The sequence below is a fragment of the Bos indicus x Bos taurus genome, chromosome 12 (assembly GCF_003369695.1).
Source record: "Bos indicus x Bos taurus breed Angus x Brahman F1 hybrid chromosome 12, Bos_hybrid_MaternalHap_v2.0, whole genome shotgun sequence".
Taxonomy (NCBI): Eukaryota; Metazoa; Chordata; class Mammalia; order Artiodactyla; family Bovidae; genus Bos; species Bos indicus x Bos taurus.
In genome coordinates, this window is record NC_040087.1 from 12519436 (window position 1) to 12535662 (window position 16227).

Sequence of the window (16227 nt, forward strand, 5' to 3'; positions counted from 1 at the left end):
CAGGCAGGAAGGGCCTTCAGACATCACTAAGTCCGACTTTTTAAATCCTGTAGGGGAAACTGAGGCTCAGGGATGCAGACTGACTCAGGAACGTCTGTAACGTCACCTTCATCCTTGACCAAGGCATTGCCTCGCCTCTCCCCCTACCCAGCTCTTGGACTTTCAGAAAGCCCATCTCCTCGAGCTTCAGACGGCGGGCAAGTGGTGTCTGGGAACCGCTGGACCAACCCACAGCCTCCACCCCCGAGGGCCCCGACGGGGAGGGAGGAGGCCTTTGAGTGAGAGAGGCAGGGAGGGAGGGCGAAAGGAAGGAAGGGGAGCCCGGGGTGGGAGTGGAAGAGGCAGCTTCGCCCGGGGCGGGTTGGCTCGCGGGGCCAGCCCTCCCGAGGCGGTTTATAAGAGTTGGGGCGGCCGGGAGCCCTCCCCGCCGGTCCGCGCGCCCCCGGAGCAGCGCCGGGTTCTGAGCGCCCCGCGTCGAGGCCCGCCTGGCCGCGCGCCGGCTCGCGCCGCCTTCGGACTTGAGCGCGCGGCAGCCCAGCCCGGGAGGGAGGCGAGCGCCGGAGCGAGGGGGCCGAGCGCCATGCGCCGCGCCAGCAGAGACTACACCAAGTACCTGCGCGGCTCCGAGGAGATGGGCGGCGCGGGCGCCCCGCACGAGGGCCCGCTGCACGCCCCGCCGCCGCCCGCAACCCCCGCGGCCGCCGCCGCCTCTCGGTCCACGTTCGTGGCCCTCCTGGGGCTGGGGCTGGGCCAGGTCGTGTGCAGCGTCGCCCTGTTCCTCTACTTCCGAGCGCAGGTGAGTGCTCGCCCCACAGGGCGCGCGGGTGGGGCGCGCCCACCTCGACCCGCCAGCACTTGGCAGGAGGTGGAGTTTGGTTCCCCCCCCGACCCCGGCCGGGCTTCCCCGGATCTTGCATATTCCGGAGGGGAAAGGGACTCTTAAATAAAAGAGAACGTGTGACTGCGGCGCAGCCGGGCGCGGGGCCCGGAGCGCTGGCCTCGGTCCCCGCGGGCGCAGCCCGGCCAGGCTGTTTCGCTGAGGCTGGGCTCGCCCGGCGTGGTGCGTTTGAATTTCCCCCGGCGAGACCGCATTGGTCGCTCACCTCTTTTGGAAACGATTACGCGCTTTTCTCCCCTTCTGTATCCTTCTTGGAGCAAAGAATGAACTTATTGATGTTCACTTAGGAACAAAATGGAGCGTCTCCAGTCAGGCGTCACCGACCTTTTCCCTTCCCACCCACCCCCCAGAGATTGCGGGGTCCTGGGGCCGGTTGCTTTGCACCGTGCCGGGGTGCGCGCGGAGCCGAAGGTCGCAATGTGTGCGCTGCCCGCAGCCTCTGGAGCATCGGGTGGAGATGCCCAAGGCATACAGATGGACCAAAAGACACAGAGCGGCCAGGGACGCCTAGTCTTAGGAACCGGGCTCCTCTCGCTCTGGGTGAAAGAAGAGAGAAGGGCCCACGTGCCTTCCCACGAAGGTGGGCGGAGGAAGGAAGCGAGACGTGTGTGGAGGTGGTGAAGTTCTCTGCCCTGGCACAGCCTGGCGACAATCTAGCAAATAACCAAGCTTTTCAAAGATGGGGAAACCGGCTAGGGACTGGGGAGAGATAGTAGAAAGGAAGGGGTAAATTTGTAACATTATGCTTTCTGGTGGTTTCTGCTCTTGTGTTTTCTTGGAAATTGCTGTGCAGTTGCTTGGATTCATTCAAATATTCTTGTCTGGTGCTGTGAACTCTTTCTCAAAGGAAGTGGGGGGCTGACTGTGCATTTTTTTTTATGGGAAAAGAGAGTTGGGTTTGGACTTCATTGGTTTTCAGATTCAAAGGTGATTACTAAACCAAATTGGATGCATGAGACATGGCATTGCCTGGATTGTACAGGTTTTTGACATGTGCCAGAGTCCTGAGCTTGTCATCATAGACTTTTTGCTAAGTATTCAGTATCCACTAATTTGCATTTTGTAGAACTAGTTTATGAACTGAGACAGAAGTAGACATACTATGCACAGTATTTTAGAAAATTTGTATTTGTATGTTAATAAACATATTTTCCTGTTGAGAAAGTTTTTCTAAAACCACAACTTTCAAGTAGTTTTCTTGCAACGTTGTCATTCAGTCGCTCAGTCCTTTCCCACTCTTTGCGACCCCATGGACTGCAGCAGGCTTCCCTGTCCTTCACTGTCTCCCTCCCGGAGCTTGTTCAAACTCATGTCCATCGAGTCGGTGATGTCATCCAACCCATCCTTTGTCGCCCCCCCTTCTCCTCGTGCCCTCAATCTTTCCCAGCATCAGGGTCTCTTAGATTACACAAATCTATATGAAAGTGATGAAACATTTTTCTTTCATTGGACTGCACTGCAGCCAAAAATGGCTGATTTATCCATTTTCTCATCCGGTATATGGTCCTGCCCCCTCCCCCGTTTAATTCTTACATACTGAGTGCCTGCGCTGCACTTGGCACTATTCAGTGGTGCGGAATACGAGTTAAGAATCATTTAGTCAACATACAGTGCCCATCTGCTGTGTTGCATGCATGATGCCAGGTAATGATGGGGACTATAACAAAAGACTTTAGATTCCTAGTCAAATAAGAGAGAAGCATTGAGGAAAGAGACAGAAGATGCAGTCGTTCCCTCTTTTTAAATTTAATTAATTAATTAATTTTTATTTCTTGGTCCTGGGGCATGTGTGTTCTTAGTTGCCACCAGGGATCAAACCCAACTCCCCTGCATTGGAAGGGCAGTGTCTTAACCACTAGACCACCGGGGAAGCCCCAGTACTTCTCCGTCTTTTATCTCTTCTAACACCTTAGCGTTACGGCATTTTCATAGCAGGAATTGTGAAGTGAGTATTCAGCACTGAAAGAGCTAGGGGATGAATGGATTGTAGGGACCAGGAACAGCTTAGATTGACAGGAACCATGGAAATGTGACCATTTCAAAAAGAATGACTTGCTGGGCTGTTGAAGAAATTGTTTGACCTCTTTGTACGGAGTCCCAGTATTAATGGTCTGGCGGGCTGAGAAGTCTAGCCTTCTCGTGATCGTTTAGCAGTCTTGACGTCACATGGATAACAGTGAAAACTTCCAACAATTTTTTTCAAAGTCCACATGTAAGTTAATAAGCCTGGCTAGAAAAATTTCATTTGGAGAATTTAATGTCATCGAATTTCTGGGTACAGTTTTCCTAGATGTCATGAAGATTGGGATTCTCCAATATTTATATAAAATGTATTAGCCATTATGCTGAACCCAGCTTTGGGCTGCATTTTTAAAAAGTGGCTTTCTTCAGTAAAGAGTAATATTTGGAACAATGTTTTCATAGGAATATCCCACTAGATGTGGTTAGGTTTTGCTGAGGATGATATCTAAAGAAGTCCTAGACATTTAGAGATACATTCAGAAGAAGGTACAAATGAAATAGAATGTTTGGAATTTGTTTCAAAATAATAACATGTTTGCTTATAGATCCACTGGTAACTGTTGAAACTCTATGGTCAGTACCTGTAGGTTGAGTCTACAGTTCTTTACACTTTTACATTTGCTGGAAGCCTTCTTTGAAAGTTCTAGCTGAGAGAATAGACCCAGTTTGACCTGACACTGGTTGAATGTTTTCACTTACATCAGTTCCTTTGGATGAGAACTTGGTACCAAATGAGAGATAGATTTTTGATTTCCACTCAGTTTGTGGGTCACTTACTTGGGATTCCTGAGTGCATTTGAGTTAGAATGAAATCATCTAATATCAGGTAGCATGTTTGCAGTTTATAGTAAAAAAGAAAAGAAAATGGAGCCAGTTTTATTGTTTTTGTTTAAAAGTGAGAGAGGGAAGTCCTGAAAATCCTCAAGAATCACAACATTGTTAGTTGGCTATACCCCATTAAAAAAGTTCAAAGAAAAAACAGTTCAATTTAGTTTTAAATGCATTCAGAAAAATATCCCCAAATAATGTAAAAAAAAAAAATTATAGTGACTTAAAACAAGTTTCCCTTTCTCAACTCATGTTTGAATAGTTAAAAGTGAATGTGCCTCCCGAATGTTTGCAGATTGCTTGTGCCTAGATTAAGGAAAAAAAAAAAAAAAGTACTAGATCCAGTGTAGATTGGCTTTTCCCCCACCAACCTTGCCAAAGAAAAAATAGCGTGTGGTTTGTGCTATATATTTACCACATAGTATTCATACTTCGGTTTACAAAGAAAAAAATCCCTTCCAAAAAGTTGCTTTTAAATATTGATGTGTATTTAAACACACACACATATACACACAACATCCATATAACCATATTCAAAGTTTAGAACTTAGCTATAAGATAAGTTTTTCAGAAAACTCAATCTCTCTTCCCTTTTAACTCTTTCCCCAAACCCTCAGCATGCACACCAACCTCCCTGGGCTGTTCTTTACCCAAGAAGGAGAGCCGTCACTACCAAAAGTCTGATGTGGAGGTGTGTGGGCTGGCGGCTTAAAAAACCAGAAAACGCAGCAGCACAGATGGCAAGCATCCTGCCTCATTTAACCCTACAAGCGATGAAGTTTCAAGGAAGCTTTCAGACTGAGTTACTTGCATGTGAACCACACCATCTGATACATGTATTTTTGAAGTCCAGTTTAAATCAGATATTCAAGATTCACTTAATATTTTCAGTCATTTCTAGTACAGTGAATTCATTTGTAAGTCAGTTTACTGTGATTTGGGGATTCCCTGGTGGCTCAGACAGTGAAGAATCTGCCGGCCGTGCAGGAGACCTCAGTTCGATCCCTGGGTGGGCAAGACCCCCTGGAGAAGGGCATGGCAACTCACTCCAGTATACTTGCATAGAGAATGCTATGGACAGGGGAGCCTGGTGGACCACAGTCCATGGGGTGCAGACAGTCAGACCCGACTGAAGCAACTTAGCATGCACGCACATGGCTGGCCCTGCACCCCTGCACCTCTGCTCCGCCCTTTCTCCTGGTCTCTATTTGCATGCACGGAGAGTTGCAAGGGCAGCAGACTAACATAGACATTTGGTTGTAGATGAAAAATAAGTTCCTAAGACACTTGCACCACTGTGTCACAGTGGCATGTTCACATTAGCCGAGACATGAGGACAGATGTCCACTGACAGATGACTAGATTAAGACAATATGGCACATATAGACAATGGAATATTACTCAGCCATAAAGAGAGTGAAACAATGGCATTTACAGCAACATGGATGGATCATTCTTACTGAAGTAAATCAGATAAAGACAAATACCATATGATATCACGTATATGTGGAATCTAAAATAGGACACAAAGGAACTTACTATGAAACAGATATAGACTCAGACATAGAGAACAGACTTCTGGTTGCCAAGACAGAAGGTGTAGGAGGGACAGATTGGGAGTTTGGGATTAGCAGATGCAAACTGCTATATATATACACACACACACACACACACACACACACACACACACATATATATATGTAAAAAACTCAATCACTTTGCTCTACATTAGAAAATAATACAACATTGCAAATTAATTCAATAAAATAAAATTTAAAAATAAATTTCTAATGTATGACCCTTAAGTAAACAAAATAAGTGAGTATAATATCAAACTGAATGATGTCACACTTTCATTTCGGAAAATAATTGGTAACATTTATATATGTTTAGCTCTAAATGTGCTTCCCTGATGACTCTGGTAAAGAATCCACCTGCCAATCCAGGAGACGCAGGTTTGATCCCTGGGTTGGGAAGATCCCCTGGAGAAGAAAAGGGCAACCCACTCCAGCATTCTTGCCTGGAGAATCCCATGGACAGTAGATGGTGGGCTACAGTCCATGGGGTTGCAAAGAGTCAGATATGACTTAGCAACTAAACAACAAACAAGCCCTAACATGACCATCTGAAACAGTGGTTCTCACTTACACATTAGATACACTCGGGGAGAGAGATTCAGTTGACCTCAACTCTTAGGGATATTGAATAAATTGGCCCAGGGTGGGACCTGGGCAGGGCTATTTTTTAAGAGAGAAAAGACTAAAATCTTTGCATCATATTTCTCTTCATTAAACCTTTAGCCATTATTGACCATATCAGTATTTTTGTGCTAGCTGATATTACTTGTGAAAAAACTTTAAAAGTGGGTATCCAAGGAAATTTGGAGACATTTTAATAGTAGACAATTGATATTTGTACCTTTGGTATTTGAAAGCATCCCTTCTCAAACCTTAACGTGCAAGAGAATCACCTCGAATCAGAGTTAGAATGCAGATCCACAGGCACTGCCCAGGGTGGGACCTGGGCACCTGCATTTCTAACAAAATCTGGCTGATCTTGTAACCCTGAAGATGACAGGACTATACTTCCCACAGCAAGAGTCATGGGGGCTACTGTTTCTGTTGATGGTGCTCAGCTTGTCAGCGGGGTTGGAGCTTAACCAATGTTAGGGTCCCCAGGCGTTTCCCCACTAATACCACACTGTCTCTTTAGCTCAGCGGCTTTCTGGTGGTGAGCCAACTGAGGCCTTCGCAGGAAACTTCTTTCTTGAGGTCTAAACCCAGTGACCCTTCATATCAGTTGCCCAAGCCTCTCTGGTTTTGTGGGAAACTTACTGGTGTAAGTGGGCTTTTAAGCAGAACTATGGAATGGAAAGCTTGCCTTATATGAAATCTCAGATATTATGATTCGTACTCATTATCTTAGAGACATAAAAGACAAATATGGGTTGCAAGTAGTTTTGAGTCCTGAGTGACACCTCTCCCGTGATTTTAGATGTTACCAATCCTTTAATGTACAAGAGTGGAATGATAAAATTTGCATTGGTGGGTGCACATTTGTGGAAAGGCTATCATTTTGTTTTGAGAGTTTTGGATATGGGTAGGGTACTTAGTTTACTTCTGACAGCTGGTTCATAAATCTGCACATCTTCCACTGACTTTTAGAAAGATAATTAAACCAGGGATTGAGAGAGCTGGTATTAACTGACTGTGCTTTGGTTATGGCAGACTTAGGTAATTCCCTCCCCCCTCCTTTTTTTTTTTTAAATCTAGCCTGTACCTAAAAAGCAAGTGCACATGAAGTACCTTGAAGTTTTTGAAAGGAGAGAATGATAAATTAAGCCACTATTATTAAAACAATTAGGTAGCTAATTACCTCTCCTCTTTACTTGACAGTTGAAACCACTACAAAGGCTCGTCAGAGCCCCAGGAGGAGCTGGCAGACAATTTAAAAAGTAATATATAAAGAAATGCTTGTGCTGGTACCTGTTGTAACTAGGCGACCAGCTATAACTCTGTGGGGATATTTTGGGTGGGACTATCCCACGCACTTCAAGAATTTTAGCATTCCCTCAGCATGAATATGTATAGGTTGCTCATGAGCCCCCTTCACCTCAGCTGATCCCAAGCATCACCAAACATGTTTTCAGTCACCTTCTGAAAGATGTAGCTCTCCCATCTAAGAAAACTGGTGAGAGGTTCAACAAAAAGGGAAACTGCTTCTGGCTGCAGGTTTTCTTTGGGGCTAGGAAATGGATTTCTTCGGCTGATTAAAACACACATTGATTAAGGGAAAAGGCTAGGCAAACATGGCAGCTGAACATGATGTTAATTTCACCTGATTTATGTAGGTTTCATGCTTTGAATATCCAAGTGGGCTTCATAATCCCACATAGCGTGCTCCTTAGGACTTAAAAGGCTTGCTCTTCCTGTACTGAACACCGGTAGTTTCGTTGATGCCCTTCCCCTCAGTGAGGACTTGAATAACGTCAGACAATTTTGATAATTTCCCCTTGAATTAATGTGTACACATGTGTTGTGGATGATAGTCAGATACTCATAAAAGCAAATTAGAAGTCAATGTTTGCACCAACTGGAGGGTAATTGTATTAACTGTTAGCTATTGGGAACCTGCATTCATTCTTCCAAGAATGAATTCTGTTGTCTTAGTCACACTTGACTCAACAGCAGAGTGATCAATGATAACCACTCTTACGTTCTCACACTTTTTTCCCCCTCTCAGATGGATCCTAACAGAATATCAGAAGATGACACTCACTGCATTAATAGAATTTTCAAGCTCCATGAAAACACAGATTTGCAAGACACAACTCTGGAGAGTCAAGACTCAAAATTAATACCTGATTCGTGTAAGAGAATTAAACAGGCTTTTCAAGCAGCTGTGCAGAAGGTGAGTCCACATTGAGATGATAAGTCAAGAGCCCTCACTGACTCTACTAATGCTGAAAATTAAAATTGGCTAAGTGCTGTTGACTTTGTTCTTTTTTATTTTAATAATTTGTAAGAGAGCTAAAGAGAATTTTTTTTTGAGGGATTAGCAGAATCCTTTTGAAGTTGGTAGTGGTTAATTGGGCTTCCCTGGTGGCTCAGATGGTAAAGAATCTGCCTGTAATGCAGGAGACCTGGGTTCCATCCCTGGGTCAGGCAGATCCTCTGGAGAAGGGAATGGCACCCCATTCCAGTATTCTTGCCTGGAGGATCCCACGGACAGAAGTGCCTGGAGGGCTACAGTCCATGGGGTTGCAAAGAATCGGACATGACCTCATGGTTAATTATAGTGACCATCGGTGTTCATGCAAATATTCTTTCCTTTCTTTCTTTCTCTCCCCTTCCTCTCTCTCTCTCTCTCTCTTATTTTGGAGGAGCCATTTAAATTCACTCTTGAAAGGAGGACGGGGATGGTTTGTGGTAGTCAGGGAGCCAGTGTGCTAGTTTGAAATCCCTGCCTTAGAAACCATTCTCTCTGCTCAAGGATTCTCTACTGGCTACTTCCTTTATGTTGGGTCTTGAAATGGGAAGACCCCCTATTCCCCATCTGTGTGTGGATCCAGGGTTCTGTGGAGAATAAGTATTAGCTGGTCCTCTGTTGTCATCTGACTTGTGAGGGGAAGTGAAGTAGAGCAGGAGTTGATGTTGGGGGAGGGGAAATTCTCTGGACCTTTTCTGATTTTCCAGGAGAGCTGAGTGAGAAGGGAGGGGATGGGGATACAGAAGACAAATGACTTCTCTACAGTGACAGCCTCAGTGGAGAAACGCTGAAATAACTGCCTGTTTTGTTTTCCTGGATACAGTCCCCTGAGAATTCTGCAGCCTTGGCATTATTTTACTTACTGACTCCAGCAAGAACTGGGTAGAGCCCCCCGACTCCAGGGTGTGCTCATGCGCCCACATTGATGCCTCGCATAACACATCTGATGGGTTCTTGCGTCTGCTCGGACATCCCAACCTCTAGTTTGCAGCTCCCCGGGCTAACTCTGATAATCTCACAGTAAATTCTAAATTTCTCAAATGCCTCAAACCTAAGTTGAAATTCGAGTTTCTTTTTAAAAAATTCACAAGTACTAATCACATTTTTTAAAAAGAGGATATTATTGGATATAGAGGTAGGGAGAGATAAAACTGTTTTGTATAACCCTTCAGGCTGGTATTTGCTATATTTCAACAAATTTAAGAAACCACAAATTTTCAACTTACTTTATTATTTCATGCATCACAAAGAGAGAAAAAAATTTGACAAAAGAATTAAACATAATCATTATAGATTCTAGTTGCATCCAGTTCAGAGATTCTGAAATATAAAAATATATATATCATAGAATCAAAGAAGTATATATCGTTCTAATATCTATAAGAATGTTGTTTAAAAAGATTGTGTTTTCATTATATTTAGTGTGTAGATGCTTAGCTTTATGCAGTAGATGCCTATTTTATTTATTTTTGATGCCTATTTTAAAATGTAGGTTTAAGTTGGATCTTTTGATCATCTATTGTAATTTTTGAGCTATACAGCAACAGTAATTCCATTAGTCTAATTCATTTTTAAATGTTCTATAGCATTTTCTTTTGCTGCTTTTGCAAAAAATTAAACTACTAAAAACAAGAGAAAAATGAATAACTTCTGATTTTTCACTACTGGAAGCAATTGGAAATTGAATGACTGCTATGCTGTATTTACCTCGTCTTAGGTTAGGTGGCGGAAAAGGCAATGGCACCCCACTCCAGTACTCTTGCCTGGAAAATCCCATGGATGGAGGAGCCTGGCAGGCTGCAGTCCATGGGGTCGCTAGGAGTCAGACACGACTGAGCAACTTCACTTTCACTTTTCACTTTCATGCATTGGAGAAGGAAATGGCAACCCACTCCAGTGTTCTTGCCTGGAGAATCCCAGGGACAGGGGAGCCTGGTGGGCTGCCATCTATGGGGTCGCATAGAGTCGGACATGACTGAAGTGACTTAGCAGTAGTAGCAGTAGGTTAGGTGGCACAGCAGTAAAGAATCCGCCTGCCAATGCAGGAGACATGGTTCAATCCATGGGATGGGAAGATCCCCTGGAGAAGGAAATGGCTACCTACTCCGGTATTCTTGCCTGGAGAATTTCATGGACAGAGGAGCCTGGAGGGCTACAGTCCATGGGTTCACAAGAGTCAGACATGACTGAGCAACCAACACTTCACTCTCACTTTCAAGTCTTTCCAAGTAGTGCTAGTGGTAAAGAAGCCGCCTGCCAATGCAGGAAATGTGAGAGATGTAGGTTCAGTACCTGGGTCAGAAAGATTCCCCCGGACGAGGGCATGGCAGCCCACTCCAGCATTCTTGCCTGGAGAATCCCATGGACAGAGGAGCCTGGCGGGCTACAGTCCGTAAGGTTGCAAAGTGTCAAACACGACTGAAGCGACTTAGCACGCTTTCTTATCATTTTAATCATGTATATTTTGTGGGAGAAATTGTAGCATGTGAAGTCAGACTTATGTTTGAATAAATGTGATCTTGGGAGAGTGCTTGATATTTCTTCACTCTGGCTTCCTCATCTTTAAAAACTAGAGTTCACAATCCCTCTGTAATAGGATTGTGGTTGATTTGAATAAAAGATGTAAAGGACCTAAGCACAGTCCTGGAAATAGAGTATGCACTCATTAAATGTTTATATATTACTTTACCACCATTATTACTAATTCATTGTTATTGTTGATGATTTAATCAAAGACATATTTTTAAAGTTTAGATAGAGCATGTTTGATCATTTTTCTAAAATTGCATTAAAACAATGCAAACAGTGAAACAGGTTGCAGAAAAGCACTGGGATGTTTTTATTACGAGCAACAGTAAATGTGTTAAGTACATATTATCCTTAGGAAACTTCCAGGTCTATTTAAGACTTAGACTTGATTTAAATAATGCAGTGATTCAGAATATAGAGAGCCTGTTCTTGAGACATTTATAAGCTGTGTTGTGAAGGACAGTATACTAGGGGAGGAAAGACATAACATTTGCAAGACCCTTAATTTAAAATTATCTTCAAAAATTCTGATCCACAGTGGGAAAGGGGACTTACTGCGCTGTACACTGTGAAATCTAACACTCAATTAGCTGTGCAGTTGATTTAGAATATGATGTTAGTTTTGGATATACAGTGATGTGATTCAGTTATTTTTCCCACATTGTAGTCCATTATAGATTATTACAAGATGTTCAGTATAATTCCCTGTGCTATTGTATGGATAGTAGTTCGTATTTGTTCATCCAGGACTCCTAACTTGCCCCTCCTTTCTTTGATCCCTTTGGTAACTATAAGTTTATTTTCCGTCTGTGAGTTTATTTCTGTTTGTTTATAGATTTATTTGTATTATTTTCTAGATTCCATGTATAAGTGATATAATATTAAGAGAGAAATGAAATACTGCCATTAGTAGCAACATGGATGGGCCTAGAGAATATATATAGTGAAATAAGTCAGAGAAAGACAAATTCCAATTCATTTTTATTATTTCGTTCTATGTTTCATTTTTGTTCACTTTTAATCCCGCCTCTGAGATACTGAGTAACCTATCTATAAACAACAATTACAGGTACTAGAGGTCGTGTATTAGTTCAAAACTGAACCCCTAATTAAGGTAATTCTGGTTATGTAAATGATTGCTTCCTAGTTTTCTATTTAGATCAACATATATTGAATCTCCTTACAATGGAAAGAAGACAAACTTTTAATTTCATTGGTACCCTGGTTCTTAAAAATTATGCTTTGGGTTTCTTCTGGAAAAATGAGTATGCAAAATCAGCCAAGATAATTTAGAAAATAAGTAATATTAAGAACATATACCATTAATGTTTACTTATGGGAATGCAAGGATGATTCATTTTAACAGGTCAAAGAAGAAAACGTTATCATTTGCTAGATAACTGAGAAGTGAGTGGCACAATTTTGCACGTATTTCTGCTGTTTAAAATCCATTAGAAAGTAGAACTAGTTGGATTCTTGATGTTATCCTAAGTAGCTCAAACTAAAAGTTAGCTAATGATGAAAAATAGGAGCATTTCTCTCACTATCAGGAACACAACAAAGATACCCACCGTCCCCATGTTATTTAACATTGTTCAGAATGTGCTAGCAAACACAATTACATATAGGAATGAAATAAAATATATAGAAGGTGGAGTTTGAATGTGATGTGCTTGTATACTTGGGAAAATTCAAAGGAACTGAGAGGCTACAAGAAAAATAAATCAGTTTACAAAAGTAATAGGTAATAATCACTAGCTGTCCCCATTTCAAACAATTATTAGAAAACATGAATGAAAGATTTCATTCATAATTTTTAAAAAGCCCCAAAAATTCATTTAACAAGGAGTATACAAAGCTTAAGAATCGGACACGACTGAGCGACTGAACTGAACTGAACTGATACAAAGCTTATGAAAATAAAACCAGAGAACTCTACAGAGACTTTTAAAATAGGATTGGATAATGTAAAGATGGAACTGTGCAAAGTCATAATCCATAAAAGAGAACAAACACCTTAATGTAGACCTCATTGTGTGTGTGAATATGATTGTGTGTATATATATAATTTAATATAATATAAATTATTTTGTATAAGTGGGTATAGTTTGGGTTATTAAAAAATGGAATTAGGACAGTTTGCTATTTTTAAAAAGTGATAGTGTTACCTCATGTCTTGTGTGCGTGCTAAGTCACTTCAGTCGTGTTCAACTCTTTGCCACCCCGTGGACTGTAACCCACCAGGCTTCTCTGTTCATGGGATTCTCCAGGCAAGAATACTGGAGTGGGTTGCCATTCCCTTCTCCAGGGGATCTTCCCAACTCAGTGCTCAAACCCAGGTCTCCTGCACTGCAGGTGGATTCTTTACCATTTGAGCCACCAGGGAAGCCCGCAGGATGAGTAGAACTTTTTATTAATTTCACATTTATTTTTGTTGTGCTATAGTATTTTACATGTTATTCATGGGTAATAATGTTACACGCAGGTAATCCTTTTTAAAGAATAAGAAGCTGTCATAATATACCATTGTGTGTTTGAAAGTAGAAGATGCCATTTTTCCCCCAACAAGAGACTCTTTAGGCCAAAGCTGCATGCTGTTCGTATCTTATCGTTAGAGTCAAGCAGTGTTCATGAAGGGTGCTACTGTGCTAGGCACTTTGCTATAACTTCTCCAATAACCAAGGATTTACCTTTCCCTTGAAGTGAAGTGGAAGTTGCTCAGTCGTGCCCGACTCTTTGCGACCCCATGGACTCTATAGTCCATGGAATTTTCCAGGCCAGAATACTGGAGTGGGTAGCCTTTCCCTTCTCCAGGGGATCTTCCCAACCCAGGGATGGAACCCAGGTCCCCCGCATTGCAGGCAGATTCTTTACCAGCTGAGCCACATTACCTTGGCCAAACAGTGATTTGCCACATGTGTTATCCTATGATAAGGATTATTGGTTAATGTGACAGCCTACGCATCTTGCCAGAATAATCAGACTTCTCATTGCTCTTGTTGATGCTAAAAATAGAACAGCAGGCGTGCACAGGTAGGTGTGACTCTGAGTTTTAGCTCTAATGCAGATATTGGGTGAACCCGTGAAACAAAATGACATTGGCGGCTGCAGTCATTACTGAGAGCTCGCCCCATCCAGTGGTAACAAATGCCAGACATAAGCACAGTATCACATTCTGTGTGTGCAAAAACTGCTGTTTACCCAGCCCGTCTTTGGTCAGACTAGTAATGCTGTTTTTCTCCCTTTTTTTGTTTGCGGCTGGGTTGTCTTGGCTTTTTTTCCCCTTTAGCACAGAACTCTGAAAGCCTCTTAGTGATCTAGCTCTGCCAACCACAATTTACGAAGTCTGTCATAACAGTCTATGACAATAAAGAAAACACTAGCACAAATAGGGTGTCCAATTTATAAAGCAGTTCTTGTTCCGGCTTTGGTGGCCTCTCTGGCCTCTGCTAGGCTGAAGAGCGATGTGGGCGCTCAGGCCTGAGCAGGGGTGCGTGGCCCTCAGACCTCCCGGCCAGGCTCAGTTTATACACTGTTTATATATCCTGAGACCTGGGAGGTAACTCTACTTGATGTTGCTGTTAAGTTTAAGTGTTCGTCGCTCAGTCGTGTCTGACTCTTTTCGACCCAATGGACCGTAGCCCCCCAGGCTCCTCTGTCCGTGGGATTCTCCAGGCAGGAATACTGGGCTGGGTTGCCATGCCCTCCTCCAGGGGGTCTTCCTGACCCAGGGATTGAACCCATGTCTGTTACATCTCCTACATTTTCCGGCTGGTTCTTTACCATAGTGCCACCTGGGAAGCTCTGATGTTTCTATGTTTGCTTGCTAATGTCACGTTGGGTACCTGTTTGTGAAAAACTTCCGGAAACTTATTTTGAAATGTATCTGAAAGGGTGATACGGAGCAGAGAATCCATAGACAAATCAGTCACCTTGTTCTCCAGTGTGAAGGGCTCAGTGCATTCAAGGTGACCCTCTAGGATGTGGGAAGGAAGGGTGGTGACTTACATGTATGCGTGCGTGCATGCTAAGTGGCCTCGGTGGTGTCCCACTCTTTGTGACCCTATGAACTATAGCCCGCCAGGCTCCTCTGTCCATGGGATTCTCTAGGCAAGAATACTGCAGCGGGTTGCCATGCCCTTCTCCAGGAGATCTTCCCGACCCAGGAATCGAACCGGCATCTCTTACATCTACCCGCATTGGTAGCCGGGTCCTTTACCACTCGCGCCACCTGGGAAGCTCTTACATGTATATGTATTTTTTACTGTTAGCTTTAGAATATTTTATAATGTATCTAATATTCTACTATGTTTTAATACTTAAGTAAAAAATATGTAAGTTTGGGAGCATTGAATTTTTTCCTTCTCTCAAGAAACTGCATAATCAGAAATGTTTAGAGGTCTTGGAACAAAACTGCAGCTCCATCAGGACAAGAGCTATAGCCTTTTTGCTCACGTTTGAATATATCACATCTGACTTAGACTCGAGATGGAAGGAAAAAAAGGACTGATGACTTCTTAAATTCCGTAAACTAATTTTTTAATTAAGCACAGGTCTTTGATCAGTTCATAAAGCCATTCATAAAGTTGTAAGCCTGATTTTCATGTATTGGTTGTCTTACCAATGGTATAGTTGGTAATTGTTACTATTATAGCCTGAAGCAACAGTACCTCCATTGTTGCTGTTGTTTAGGTGCTAAATCGTCTTTAGCTCTTTGCGGCCCCATGAACTGCAGCACACCAGGCTTCCCTGTCCTCCACTATCTCCCGGACTGTGCTCAGATACATGTCCATTGAGTTGATGATGCTGTCTAACCGTCTCATCTTCTGCCGCCCTCTTCTCCTGTTGCCTCTATGCAGTCATATTTTGTTGAAGGTTATCTTTAGCTGAACTTCTTGCTTTAATCATGTTTTTGGCCTCTTCATGGCTTGTAACCTATATAGAGGCAGGGCCATAATGGGAACTGGAAACATGGCTCTGGCTTCTTATATGCTCTTACAAAACTCTCTATTTCACCCCAGAATATAAAAGCCAATGGCAATGACTACCAATAAACTATGTTGTTAGCACATTCCTAACTAACCATTTCATGGAGTCAGTAGGTCACTGAGCCTCAAAACATTTACCAAAAATGGGGAGTCAGACCAGAGTCATAATCATCGAACAATTGATTCTTACCTGGAATTCTTATTTTCTTCCTCAGGAATCAGCACATTAGTTGATCTCCTTCAGGGTTCACAGTATATGTGAAACTATCTCCTGATACTGAGAATGATGTAGCCAGAGATTTGCGGTCCTTTGATCCTTGGTCATGCGTTCACTGTTCTTTAGTACAGTCTGTGCTGCTGTAACAAAGAGACCCATCACTCAGTGGAAGAAATAAGATAGAAGTCTTTTCTCTCATGTGCAAAAATCTAAAGGTGGAAGTTCAGGGCTGGCAGGAAGGCACCTCCATCCTCATC

The 16227-nt window shown here is 42.9% G+C and overlaps 1 protein-coding gene across 1 annotated transcript in view; it reads left to right on the forward strand.

The window, feature by feature from the left end:
- Positions 1 to 528: 528 nt before the first annotated feature.
- Positions 529 to 16227, forward strand: part of TNFSF11 (TNF superfamily member 11) — a 42334-nt gene continuing 26635 nt past the window's right edge. The window contains exons 1-2 of the mRNA XM_027557064.1: positions 529 to 796; positions 7991 to 8158. Of these exons, the coding sequence (XP_027412865.1) occupies positions 581 to 796; positions 7991 to 8158 (384 nt within the window). The 5' untranslated portion in view covers positions 529 to 580. The remainder of the gene's footprint in view (positions 797 to 7990; positions 8159 to 16227) is intronic.